Source organism: Mus pahari, chromosome 8 (genome assembly GCF_900095145.1).
Source record: "Mus pahari chromosome 8, PAHARI_EIJ_v1.1, whole genome shotgun sequence".
NCBI classification, from domain to species: Eukaryota; Metazoa; Chordata; class Mammalia; order Rodentia; family Muridae; genus Mus; species Mus pahari.
The window spans coordinates 60,338,016-60,352,435 of NC_034597.1; the positions used below are offsets into that span (position 1 = coordinate 60,338,016).

At 45.4% G+C, this 14,420-nt stretch overlaps 1 protein-coding gene across 1 annotated transcript in view; it reads left to right on the forward strand.

Moving 5' to 3' along the window:
- The window catches only part of Entpd4 (ectonucleoside triphosphate diphosphohydrolase 4), a 73,634-nt gene that overhangs the window by 55,326 nt on the left and 3,888 nt on the right, over window positions 1–14,420 (forward strand). Inside the window, exons 3-10 of the mRNA XM_029541345.1 lie at window positions 1,271–1,481; window positions 2,913–3,118; window positions 6,641–6,791; window positions 7,419–7,522; window positions 8,739–8,798; window positions 8,999–9,129; window positions 10,783–10,949; window positions 13,271–13,595. Of these exons, the coding sequence (XP_029397205.1) occupies window positions 1,271–1,481; window positions 2,913–3,118; window positions 6,641–6,791; window positions 7,419–7,522; window positions 8,739–8,798; window positions 8,999–9,129; window positions 10,783–10,949; window positions 13,271–13,595 (1,355 nt within the window). The remainder of the gene's footprint in view (window positions 1–1,270; window positions 1,482–2,912; window positions 3,119–6,640; window positions 6,792–7,418; window positions 7,523–8,738; window positions 8,799–8,998; window positions 9,130–10,782; window positions 10,950–13,270; window positions 13,596–14,420) is intronic.

Here is a 14,420-nt window from a genome sequence, read left to right on the forward strand (position 1 = left end):
ATGAGATCTGATGCCCTCTTCTGGCATCAGAAGATATAATAATATATAAATCTTTAGGCCAGAGCAAGCGGGGCCAGAGCAAGCCGAGTGACCGGAGCGAGCGGGCTCAACCAGAGCGAGCAGAGGTCCTGAATTCAAATTCCCAGCAACCACATGAAAGCTCACAACCATTAGTAAAAAGCTACAGTGTACTCATATACATAAAATTAATTAATTAATCTTAGAGAGAGAAAGAGAAAGAAGACAGTCTAAATCCCAAGAGAGAAGGGTTTGAGGTTGTGTTGTACCAGTCTAAAAGCATTGGCCCTGCAGAGCCCAGTGGGGCACTTGTCAAGGAAAAAAAGACAAAGGTTAGTGTGAGCCACAGTTTAGGCCTGCACGTTGGCATCTTTGGATGTTATATTAATTAGCACAGGATAGCTGCCTGGAGCCCCTGAAGTGAAGAGGAGGAAGACACATGCATGGAGTGTCCTCAGAACCCCTGTGACAGGAAACACAGTGTCCAGGGTTTGGCAGTCTGTCTCCTTCAATGAGAGGTTTCAGTCCATGAAGTACTCCTCACAACAAAGAAGATGGAAACCATGAAATGGTGAGGTGCACCTACAGGTGGCACCTGCTCATGGCTCTACAGCTTGCCTCTCTTTTGTGGCGTACATTGAACTCCTTTCTGTTTGTAAAACATGTCTCGGAGGAATCTTTCTAACATCATGAGACTCATCCAAGTTGCCTTACTGACTCCATAAAGGAGATACTGTAGAAAGATTGGTTTTTGCATTGCTGGGTCATCTGGGAGAAATTTACATTAGAATTGCATGTTAAGAAAATCTCGCTTCTCCTAAGCTTTTGACTCATTAATGCACCATGTTTGGTCCATTAGGCTGCTCCCGTTTGTGGGGTAGCTTACAGCATGCTGTTTCTGTATCCTCAGTTCCCCTTTGGTGCCATCATCCTTAAATTGGATTTCATTATAGATTTATGTGTTTATCTGGCTAAACTTATGAACTGGGAGTCCCTTTTGGGAAAAGGCAGGTGTTTTTGTAATACTCTTAAGAAAGGGGGAAGATATATGTATATTATAATACAGGAGTATTATAACCAGCAGGGCTTCATTCTCATCAAGTCATTTTATAGTGATGTGCTGCATAACCAAACAGCACTGTGGAGCATGCTCAGTAGAGCCACCAGCAGCCAGGAAGCAGGGGAGCGCATGCAGAACACTGGTCAGGTGAGCGCAGGTCTCAGCCAAGCGTGTCACTTTAAAATCTCTTTCTTTGGAATTTCAGGATTGGCATTTCCTGCCTCTTTCCTGCCTCTTGGCATTTTAGCATCTCTCCAGTGGGCTGTCCTCGAATTCTGAACACCAATTTACGACAAATCGTTGTCATTAGCATCCTGGCTGCAGCTGTCTCCCTTTTATACTTCTCTGTTGTCATAATCCGCAGCAAGTATGGGTGGCTGTCAAAGGACAAGAAATTTCAAAGGTAGGAGATAAAGACTTTGTGTTCCAGAAGAAATATCATACCTCTGGCTGACTTTGTTCCAGCCAGAACACTGGGCGGCTTATAGACTGCAAGAGTTGTATTTCTCACAGTTCTAAAATAGTGTTCTCAACCTGTGGGTCATAACCCTTTGGAGAGTTGAATGACCCTTTACAGGGGTCGCCTAAGACCATTGGAAAACATAGATATTTATATTACAATTCATAACAGTAGCAACATTACAGTATGAAATAGCAATGAAATAACTTTTACGGTATCACCCTAACATGAGGAACTGTATTAAAGCATCACAACATGAGGAAGGTTGGGAACCACTGCTCTAGAAGCTGGGGGTCCGAAAGCAAAATGCCAGCAGAGTTTGTATCTGGTGAGGGCCTTGTCCCAGTTCCCACAGCAAGAAGGGGTGGGGTCGCTCTGATGTCCCCTTCTCCTAATCTGATCACCTCCCGGAGGTAACTCATGGTTAGACTCACAGCAAATGATCATCAGAGGAGAGAACGGTCTCTGGACCATCATGTGATGGCTGAACAGGCACAGGAACATATGGCTGTGGGAACTGGACCTGTGTTGACTACCTGTTAATAAAGTGGACTGTTCCACTGCCTGACAAATACAGAAGTAGATGCTTACAGCCATCCATTGGACTGAGCACAGGTTCCCCAGTGAGCTAGAAAAAGGACCCAAGGAGCTGAAGGGGTTTGTAGCCCCATCGGAGGAACAACAATATGAACTAACCAGTACCCCGGAGTTCCCAGGAACTAAACCACCAATCAAAAAGTACACATGGTAGGACTCATAGCTACAGCTGCATATGTAGCAGAGGATGGCCTAGTCGGTCATCAATGGGAGGAGAGGCCCTTGGTCCTGTGAAGGCTCTATGCCCCGTGTGGGAGAATGCCAGGGCCAGGAAGTGGGAGTGGGTGGGTTGCTGAGCAGGGAGAGGGGGGAGGGGATAGGGGGACAGGGTTTTTGGAGAGGAAACCAGGAAAGGGGATAACATTTGAAATGTAAATAAAGAAAATATCTAATAAAAAAATTAAATTGGACTGTTGGAAATGCCTGACAGCTGGCTGCAGAGTCCATGTTATAAGAGAACCCTGGGATAGTCAAGGAGCCCCTTTCGTCTGTTTTAAGCTGGGTTCTGAGTAAACATTGGCACTTTGGAGACAGTCATCTCTCTGAAGCCTGTGGTGTGTGCTCAGGGGAGGTGAGTGTATACCTGAGTAGGAGGTTCCCTGTGGGCAGGATTGATTTGGTCATCTTTTGACTCATCATCTGGCATAGAAAGAGTGCCCAAGAAAGATCATTACGCAGCATGGAGGTCACTAACATGGTGTTTCTGCAGTGAGCCTTCCCTGTTAGAGCAGGACGATGCTCTGTTTAAATAATAACACTTATGTATTTCTAAACAAGGTACTTGGCCAGAGTCACAGACGTTGAGGCCACAGACACCAACAACCCCAGCGTGAACTATGGCATCGTGGTGGACTGTGGCAGCAGTGGGTCTCGGATATTTGTCTACTGCTGGCCTCGGCACAACGGCAATCCTCACGATCTGCTGGACATCAGACAGATGAGGGACAAAAACCGGAAGCCAGTGGTGATGAAGATTAAGCCCGGTATGGGATAGGAACCGCTGAGGACCGGAACCAGGTTCTGGGCTCCTGTAATTTTGCGATCCCACTAACTACGATACCTCCCCTCTCAATCCACACTGCCTAGCCCTGCTTCCAGGTTCAAGGCAGGGCCTAACATAACGGCTGGCTTGGTTTCGCTTGGTTTCGCGTTCCATTTCCTTATCTTGATCACACATCCACAGCCTGTGTCTTTTCTGTCACCTGTGGTCATCATCACCGTCGCCCCATGATGTGTGCTCACTGCTAACACTGCTGAGAAGGTTTGTGTACTCACTGCTAACACTACTGAGAAGGTTTCGTTTTTTTTTTTTTTTTCCTGTTGGTAGCTCTTTCTTAAACAGACATTTTCAGATAACTCTTGACAATCTACACTTTAAATATTAGCATATTATTTGTTTAAATATTGGGATGTATTGTTATTACTACCCAGATGTCTCCCTTCCTTTCATCCCTACCCTTTCTCTTCTCTTCTCCCCCCCCCCACCTCATCCCCCCTCCCTTTCCCCTTTCTCTTTCTTACATGGTGCTGGAATTGACTCTGCGAGTCATATATGCTAGCCAGGTGCTCTCCCAGCAAGTTCCCTCCCTAGCACTCTTCATTTTTGAGACAGTATTTTACTAAGGTACCCAGGCTGGCTTCCAATTACCACTCTGCTGCCTCAGGTCACTAAACTCCACTTGCCCAGGTGAATTTTTTATGTTCTAGATTATTTATAAGGGCAACCTCAGGACTTAAAAAGAATGAATGTAACCAGGCAGTGGTGGCACATGCCTTTAATCCCAGCACTTAAGAAGCAGAGGCAGGTGGATCTCTGTGAGTTCGAGGCCATTTTGTTCTACAGAGTGAGTTCCAGTGACACACAGAGAAACCCTGTCTTAAAAAAACAAAAAACAAAACAAACAAACAAAAAGAAACCAAAACAAGTGAATGTAAATGCAGTCAGTTTTTAAAGACAGGATCATTTCTAAGCCAGTGTGAGGTGTAAAATCAAGTCTTGGTTTCCTCATTAAATAGCTTAAGCAGCGACAGTCTCCAGCCTTCTTGGGATCTCTGCCTTGTCCGTGGTTGGTGCCCTCTTGGGAGCAGTGGGAATGGAACATTTTAAAATGAGCTTTCCTTACCTAATACTCAGTAAGCTCTGATTTAAAACAGTAGACTTTACAGCATAACAGAGACACTGAACTTCTGTTTTGTCTCTCACTAGTGTGTGAGTGCTCAAATATCAAATGCAGAGTATTCAATAAATTTATATTTTAAAATGTCAGAGAGACACAAAGAAATGATCCGTGTGCAAAGAGATGGGCATGCTAGGTCGTGCTGAAAGATGAGCATGCTAGGTGCTCACTTTCATGCCTTTACAGTGTGCCCATGTGTCTTGTGGTCACACTGTGCCCATAAATACAGAGAATTATAATGTGACACAGAGAGCTTAAAACAGAATACTGAGAAGTAATGACCAGTGTAGTTTATTACCCTCCATCTGAGAAGTGGATTTCCATAAACAAAGATTCTGATATTTATTTAATGCTAACTTTTAATTCTCCATTGTTCTGACCCTTAAGTTTGTATGTACACTTAATCTAGAAATAACTTAAGGGTTAACCTGATACTGCTCATTTCCCAGGAGCCTCAGAACTAAAGCTCAGTAAAACACTTTGCCTTTTGACGAGCTTCACATGACAGCCTCCAGCACTAGCTGTATGCCTTCCGCAGAAGCCTTCCCTAGTAGGCTGCTAATGGAGACTAGTTCTCACAGCCCGTGGGGTGAAACTCAAGTCCTCCGGAGGTATATGCCAGGATCTTGGTCACAGCTGGCTTAGCATGGTTCCCCTCACAGGATGGGTCAGCCAAACAAAACATCCTCATTGAGGCATACTCTGGAATCTGCTAGATCCGGCTTAGCATGGTCCTTACCCAGATGGAAATCAGTGAACCACTTTTATAGCAGTGCTGTTTGACTCCTAGTCTCTCAGTGTTAATATAAACAACTCTCTAAGTATATTAAAAATAGATTTTTGTTAGTTTGGGATCTAGTTTTCCACTGAACTAGCTCAGTGTGTTAAAGTTTTGCCTTTAACTCCATTTTCTGCTGTTTGCTTTCTAAGTCTACAATTCCCTAGCCTGTGAAGCAAGAAATTGTAGAACTTCTCAGATCCCCATTTTTTTTTGATATTGTAGGCTCAATGACAGCTATAAATACTCATTTACTTTTTTTTAAAGATGTGTGTATTAATTATGTCTGTGTGCCTGAGTGTATGTATATGGAATGCATATATGCAAGTGCTTAGGCCAGAAGAGGGCATTGGAGTCCCAGAACTGGTTGGTTGTGAGCCACCGTGTAAGCGCTGGGAACCAAACCCAGGTCCTCAGCAAGATCAGCCAGTGCTTTAACTGCTGAGCTGTCTCCTTAGCTCCCATTCACTTTTAATAAGTATTGAACAGATCTTCCTGAGCACCTCCACCTGCCAGGCACTCCTGAGTGCTGGGATATGAACCGAACAAGGCACAGTGCATGCCCTTCACCAGCTGTAATGAGGCAGCTAAGGGATGTGGTGTGATGAACAGATACATAGCTGGCACAGGCTGAGCACAGGCAGTAAGGAGAGCTGGTGTCCCTTAGGACTCTGCTAGGGAAGACTTGGACAGGCAGAAGTTGACCGGGTAAAGGAGGTGGAGGAAGAGAAGGCTTTTTCTGTGGGGGACTCTGAGGCCCAAAGGCCCGAGCAGAGGCAGAAATTAGTTAAGTGCTTTGAAGTGAGAGAAAGGGACTCAAAGGAGGTGAGGATGGGCCTTGTGTGGGTAGCTGTGTATCTCTAAGCTGAGTTTGTCTGGATCGGTTAGAGGAGCCGTAGAAGGGTTTAAAACAAAAACAAAAACATCCTTGGGGTAGGGGGTGGAGGGATCGGTGGAAACTGAAAGGCAGTGAATTAGACTAGGCCAGCAGCAGATGGCAGTGGCCAAAGAAACTAGCATAAGCAGGCCCAGAAGTGGTCGGTGAAAGTGGAAGGCAGTCTGCACAAGGGCATGGGAGAGACTTTACCCTGGATGCCACCCTGGGCACAGGGTAGGGAGCAGGCATCAGAAACATCTGTAGTGCCAGCTGCAGAACATGTCGTGTTTGCCGTGTCTGTGAGGACAAGCAGTGACTGTGTGCGTTAGACAGTCACTTTGACCTGATCTGAAGGTTGGAAAGAGCTCTGGGGACTGATGGTATGAGCTGAAGATCTGTGGCATGTGGGTGGCATTACAGCCATTGGGGTTTGCCTGAGCAGAGAAGGGCCATCTCACAAGGGCAAGAATCTGCAGTCGGACCGATGTCCTGATGACCGAGAAGAGGGCATGGACCTGAGCCCTTCGTGCCACACAGCAGTGTGGAAGTAGAGGAATAGGCAAAACTAGGAGAATACAGAGCGAAGCCTGAATCTCTCCGAGCTTCAGCACACTGAAGACAGTTTCTCTTAGCTCCATGGCATCCCTGCTAACCCGACTGTCCGTCTCTGCAGGCATCTCGGAGTTTGCTACCTCTCCAGAAAAAGTCAGCGATTACATTGCTCCACTTCTGAGCTTTGCTGCAGAACACGTGCCTCGGGCAAAACACAAAGAGACACCTCTCTACATTCTCTGCACAGCTGGAATGAGAGTCCTTCCTGAAAGGTGACCTTCCTCAGCCTGGGGGACAGGTGGTCTTTGCAAAGGAGGAAAGAGGGTGGCTACTCATCGCTGTCGTTAGTGGCTTCATTGTGACTTTGAAAAGCTTTTCTTGAGTAAGGACAAGTCTCGGAGCTATTCCCTTATGCAGACCTCACCAAAGAGCTTTTAATCTACTTATTTGTTACTATAAATTGTAAGGTTAACTTTGCAGGGGTTGGGGGGGGGGGGGGGGGGGGGGGGCGGAGTCTCCTATACCAGGTTGGCCTCAAGCTAAATATGTAGCAGAGCCTGACCTTAAATGTCCAATCCTTCTGCTTGTGCCTCCCGTGTGCTGGGGCTGGGGGCTTACCCCACCATGCCCAGTTTATACACTGCTGGGGATGAAGCTCAGGGCTTCGTCCATGCTTGACAAGCCCTCCACCCACTGAGCTGGGAATCACATGATTCACATAGCTTTTTCATTTGAAAAGAACATTTCTGAGATAAGCAATCTTTTCAATGAAATCACTTTAGTTTCACATCTAACTCTTTCATGTAGGATATAACAGAGCTGCAAGTTGTCTTTGTTTTTGTTTCAAAAAAAAAAAAGAAGGATATGGGTTGACAGTAGATTCTGGGATTGCCTTATAGCCAGCAGAAAGCCATCCTGGAGGACCTCCTGACCGACATCCCTGTGCACTATGACTTCCTGTTTTCTGACTCCCATGCTGAAGTCATCTCAGGAAAGCAAGAAGGTTGGTATCAGACCATCAGTTTGGAGTGTCGGAAGCAGCGCCTTCAGAGCCACCCTCCCCACTGTGCATTGTATTGAGTCACTGGAAACCGCTCACGATAGTCTTAAAAGACTACCTAAGTCTCTTAGATGGCTGGTCTTATTGTACAGCCCTAAAAGTAATTGTTAAACATAGCCCATCTGTCCTCACCACATTTAGGGAATGTATTTTGAAAAGACTGCTGGAGGAAGCCTATGTCTTTGCCCAGCTGATAGGTCCTTCTGGGCCATGAACTTCTGACTTACTGATACCAAGGAGAAATTCTTGCCTTTGATGAACTGAAAAAAATATTAGTTCTGTTTTAGAGAAATGATTCCACCCGAGTGAGAAACAGCCTGTCAGAGAGATGGTAATGTCGGGGCAGAGATCTAGATGTGTGGTGTCTGTTCCTCTGCCAGGGTTCCTGTGGAAAGGCACCGGGAAACGCAGACTTGGGCAGGTCAGCCATGAGCTCCTTATAGACAAGTACGGCCCTCAGAATTGTAAGAGGTCACTTCCGGCACCCAAAGGAAGTAAAAAAAAAAAAAAAAATACCCTGGGACTGTGAAAGACAAAGACATCTCTCCTCCCCTCTGCCCAGCTAGAGATGTTCTGAGAACTGTTGCTGCAGGCGGGAAGGGGTGCCACTGTGGACCAGCACAGGCTTTCACTTGGTCAGATCATGGCCCTATGGAACGGTGGTGGTGATGGGGAAGCTGGACACATACTGAGTTATCAGCCTGCTGCTGCAGACATTGTTCTTTGGCCCAGCCCAACAGGATAGGCTAGAGGAGGCTGCTATCGGAGATTGATTAGCTTGTCGCCTCCACTGTGTAATGACACAAATCAAGGGAGCAGTGGGAATGGATAGAGATGGGTGGTAGGGAACGTTGGCAGGTATAGGCTGAGACTTGGTAGCTGTGTGGGTGACAAAGATGCAGGAAAGAAAGATGAGAGGAAGTTAGTGTTGAATCACTGTGGAATTTACATTCTCAACACATCTGATATAAAGTATAAGCTTTAAAATTGAAAGTTCTTATAAAACCACTAGGGCAAAATAAAACAGCAGAAATGTGTTATTTGGTGATTCTGCCTCAAGCTGTCAGGGGTTAAAACAAATGAGACAGCTTACAGAGACCAAATTGATGAGAGATTTAAAACTGAATTTTTTTTCTTCATTCTGCTCTGAAATGTCTAGGTGTGTATGCTTGGATCGGCATTAATTTTGTCCTCGGACGGTTTGAGCATATTGAGGAGGGTAAGTGCCATGTTTCCACTAGCCATCTGGTTGGAAGTTACAGCCACATATTACGGTCAACCCAGGGGCAGGGAAGGGGCTAAGAGTTACGGGATAGCTCAGTGCCAAGGGTCGGCGAGCAGAGCTGCAGTCCATGGGGAGGAGTGGCGTGGGTGTTCTTCAAAGCAGCACTTAAAGAGAAGGGACACTTCTCTCTCCAGATGACGAGGCAGTTGTGGAAGTCAACATTCCCGGCAGCGAGAGCAGCGAGGCCATCGTACGGAAAAGGACGGCTGGTGTTCTCGACATGGGAGGCGTGTCTACCCAGATAGCGTACGAAGTCCCCCAAACTGTAAGCTTTGCCTCCTCACAGCAGGTTATTATCTGGACAGACTGCCTTCTGTTTGGTTCCATTTTCATTTAACATGTCTCCATCCATCTTTGTTTTGTTTCCTGAGTCTGGACACATCCCCACTCTGCTTGCTGAGGTTCACCTTGTCAACCCAGGAGGAAGGAGGCGGGAGAAAGAGGCAGGCCTCAGCCAAGCCGATTGCGTTTGTACATTGAGACTAGCTGGTTTGTTTTCTGAAAGAGTTTTTCTCTGGTGTATATGTCAGTCGCATGCCTGGGCTTTTGTTTACATTTTCACTTCAGTCACTTTTAAAAGATAATATAGCATTATATATTGTTAGGAAGTTATGACCAGCACAATCGTTTTTGGTTTTGAACTGTTCTGGGAAATAGTGAGGTTGGTACCCAGTACTCCACATCTGGTTCATCCCATCCTTCCTCCAGCCCTTCAGTGCCCTGTCAGGGTCTGTGGTCCTAGGCAGGCTGTGCCTTCCCAAAAGGACAACAGGGCCATTTTCATGTTTCCCAAAATCACCACGTCTCTCATTACTGTTTCTATCCAGATGTAAATTGACACCGAAGTATGACCTCCTACATTGTCTCCCCCACAGTAGGGACCATGTACCAGGTGGTTGGTCAGAGTTAAGCAATGGAGCTGAACCAGCCTAACTGGCAGTGTCACCCTGTTCCTCCTAGCTGTGTGACCTCATACTGGTCCTGTAGCTTCTATGAGCCAGTCTCTTATGAAAAGTCCCAACACCACGGCCATTGAATGACTGCTCTGTGCCTAACACTCAGCCCCTGGTGCAAGCTAAGAAGGCTCCATTGCCCCTTGTAAAAGTGCTTTAGAAATTCAAAGTCGGACAGTGGTGGTACACGTCTTTAATCCCAGCATTTGGGAGGCAATGGCAGGTGGATTTCTGAGTTCAAGGCCAGCCTGGTCTACAGAGTCCCAGGACAGCCAGGGCTACACAGAGAAACCCTGTCTTGAAAAACCAAAATAATAGTAATAATAATAATAATAATAATAATAATAATAATAATAATAATAATAAAAACAAGAAGAAAAGAAAAAGACATTCAAGTATTTGAGCCTGTGTTTCCTACTTCCCATCCCTGATATACCTCTAGAGGCTGCCTTGCCTGCCTTCTCCCTTCATTGTAAAGTAGTCAACTACAAAGAAAGCTTAGAGCAAAGAGGAGAGTAAAAACTCCCCCTGGACTCACAGTCCATCCCTCTATAACTGACGACTGCCATTAACCTAACCTCCCTTAATGTTGACACTCAGAGGCTAGTTCTTTTTCGTTTTTTGTTTTGTTTTGTTTTTGTTTTTTTAAATAAATGTGTCTTTCGGTACATTCCTGTGTTTGGGTCGATGTCCACAGCAGGAGATAACATAAATAGATCTGTGGGTCAGAGAGGAGGAACTATTTAGTTCTGACCTCCTTTTCAGAAAGTCCTAATATCACACCTGTGCAGGAGCTGCAGTTCCCTCGGTTAGAATCATACTGCATTAGGAACAAGGCTTAGCGCATCCTTGGGAGGTGGAGAGAGAATCTGCTGCCCCTAATATAACTCTTTTTAGACCCTTCTTTTTTAACTGGAGCTAAAGTTTCTTTAAAATACCGAAATGTGTCGTCCTTGTGCCCACAGGAAGAAGTAGCTAAAAACTTGTTAGCTGAATTCAACCTGGGGTGTGATGCCCACCAGACTGAGCATGTGTACCGCGTCTATGTGGCCACGTTTCTTGGGTTTGGTGGTAATGCTGCCCGGCAGAGATATGAGGACAGACTATTTGCCAGCACAGTTCAGAAAAACAGGTACAGCCCCTGCCGCACCTCAGCAGGCTCCTCATCAAAACTAGATTCAGGTCAAGTACCTGCTTTTTAGCTGCCCCATGCTAGAAGGACTGAGGGGTCCTCAGGGTCCTGCCACCAGCCCCCGTCCCACCCATCTGATAGAGGGGGACCCCCACTGTCACTTAGATAACTTAGTTGCTCCTGAGTGACTGGGAGCAAAGGTGTGAGAAAGTGCAGACGGTGATGCCACACTGCCGACGCTGTGAGGCTCACACCAGCCGCTGCCCTTGACCTCAGAAAGTCTCAAATAAGGAATGTTCTAGAGGTACTACTGAGCACTGTCGCTGAGAACCACAGTGGAAGGGGATTGAGAGTAAAGAAATACCTTGAAGTAATTTTAGGATAATAAAATATTTTTAAGCTGGGTCTGATGGTACATGCCTGTAAATCATTACGTCATTAGTTTGAGGCCTATTAAGACCCTATCTCAAAAAACAAACCTAAATAAAACTAAAAACTCCACAATTTTATGAGAGGAAACTTTAAAAAACTGAGTTTGTGTGAAATTCTGGTGTTGAAAAATATGTGAAAGAACAACAGGAAAGGGCATCACTCCTGTCAGAGTGTGAGTTTAGCTGGGCGTGGGGGTACAAGCCCTGAGTTCTACCCTGTGGGAGACCAAGAACCTCTGTGAGTCTGAGGCCATCCTACTCTGCGTGGTTTCAGGCCACACAGAACTACAGGACCCTGTCTTTAACAAAAACTAAAGCCAGGCAGTGGTGATGTGCACTTGAATCCCAGCACTCAGGAGGCAGAGGCAGGCAGAGCTCTGTGAGTCTGAGGCCATGCTGGTCTACAGAGAGAGCTCCTGGACAGACAGGATACACAGAGAAAACCTGTCTTGAGAAAAATCCAATCAATAAATGAATGAATATAGTAATAAGCTTCACAGTGTACCAGTTACTTATTTGAAGTATGCCCATCAGAACAGACAGATGGCTTGGGATCAGAAGGACAGAGTCTGGGTATGTAAGACACCTTGCTCTTCCTGTATCTGGTTTGTTTGTTTTGATAGAATGTTTTAAAGGTGAAATGATCATTTTAGAGCTAAGTAATAGCATATTTACTTGGCCAATTAAACATTTTCAAAAATTGTATTAGTTATTTTTATGTGTATGGGTGTTTGCCTACACTTATGTCTGTACACTGTATGTAAGCAGTATCCGTGAGGGCCAGAAGAGGGCACTAGATCCCCTGGCACTGGTGTTACAGGTGAGCCTCCATGTGGGTGCTGGCAATCAAACCTAGATCTAGAAGAGCAACCAGTTCGTAACCACTGAATTATCTTTCCAGCCTGGCCAATTTAGTCTTAATAAATCCGTGAGGGCCTAAAACTTAATAAAGACCAAGTTGGAGCTACTTGGTATGAGTTTAGCCAAAGTTCACATCCATAAATTCTCTGATTACCTTAAAAGCTAATTAATAGGTATTCATTATAACAGCAGTAGACCCATGGTGCTTGCTTTTTGTTTTAAATTTGTGTCTAGAACATTTTGTTATAGTTATTTTTCATAATAGCCTTAAAATTTTTAAATAGAAATATAGATTAGAATCTTACTTTCATAGATTTATTAAACACTTTCTTCTGACTCCCGAGTTTTACTAATTGGATTTTATTGTTAATCTTTTTTTTTTTAAGTTTTGTATAATGTATAGTCCAGTGGCACTCCTAAGCTAGACAGAACACAGAAATAGTAGTATGAGACACGCTTTTAGCTGCTCGAAATTCCTGATAGTTATAAGCATGCCATTAATTGAGCCTTGAAATTCATACCTGTCTTTGTCACTTATAGTGGTAGTTCATTTCTTTAAAGTAAATAGTTTTATGGCAAAGACCATTGTTGATTGAACTCCAGTATATTATGAGTAACCCTGATGGGAGGAATGCTTGGCTTGTTAGAAAAAACTGTCAGTGAGGGCAAGTTACTCCATCAGGGTTCAACTCCTAAGAGTCAGACCTGGGAGTCCTTAGTACCCAACACAGGCAGACCTGGGAGTCCATAGTACCCGATACTAGCATCACTTCCACTGTCAAAAAAAGGCGGGTCATCTCACTCCTTGTTTAACTGGACTTGACATGCTTATTTATGTATGTGGATAAATTTATGTTGTGGATCTCTGCAACAGGGTTGTGTGACAATTTTTCTAACTTTGTTTGGAACCCTTTGTGTTCCCACACTCAATTCTGTGGGACCTGTGTTAGAACACTGGTTTGCAGTCACTTGTCCAAAGCACATTTGATGGAGCATAGATCTCATGGTAAATGATTCTTTGGGCCACAGGCTCCTGGGGAAACAGACTGGTCTGACTCCTGACACTCCATTCCTGGATCCCTGCTTGCCTCTGGACATTAAAGATGAGATCCAGCAAAACGGGCAGACCCTGTACCTTCGGGGGACAGGAGACTTTGACCTGTGTCGAGAGACCCTCCAGCCTTTCATGAACAAAACCAATGAGACACAGACTTCCCTCAATGGCGTCTACCAGCCCCCAATCCACTTCCAGAACAGTGAATTCTATGGCTTCTCTGAGTTCTACTATTGCACCGAGGATGTCTTGCGAATGGGGGGAGACTACAATGCTGCTAAATTTACTAAAGCCGCCAAGGTAATGTGCCGAGAAAGTCTGTGCTGTGCAGAGACCGTGAGGGCTGCAGGTCCTGCCTCTGTCTTCATGCAGGGAAACATTTGTAGTGAATCCTTGGATGTCCTTTCCCTTCACTTGTCCTGTGGGAAGCAATCACAGAAGAAAGTCTAAGCTCTACTAACGGTATTATCACCAGGAATGTACACAACAAAGTCTTGAGTTGACTTTTGGTTGCCACATCTCAAAATCCTTTCAGCAGCCACCCACCCCCATAGCAGCCAGGACACACCTAGGATCTTGTTCCCGCTGCTCTCCCTCTTTGACAGAGGTTTGCTCTGTCGAATGTCATTAGCCTTGATGGCTCTTCTCTTTCAGCCATAACCCATTGCCCTTCAGGTTCATCAATTCATTGATTGTCCCTTCTGTGCTGTGGTTGTCTGGCTGCTGACGTTCAGTCTCTGATCCTAACCCATTGAGTTTCATGATTCTAAACAAATCCAGTTTTCTCTGTCTGTCTGTTTTATGCCATCTTAGTTGATCTACCAGCCATCCAGTCCCCTTCCTCTAGGCATGGCTCTTGTATGATTTTATTTATAGTGCTGGGGATAGAGTCCCAGGCCTCATACATGCTGGGCAATGCTGTCTCGCTGAGCAGTGTCCTGAACCCTCTGCCTCTCTCTTTCTGATACCCCCTCCCACCCTTATAATCAGTGACAGTTTCTCTCATGAGTACTCCTCAAGTCGATCCCTGATTCCTGTCCTACTCTCACTGTCCTTGCCAATCCTCTGGCTCACCAGGAGCTGTCCAATAGGTCCTCTGTGTTTGGTCTCTCTGGGGCTCACCTG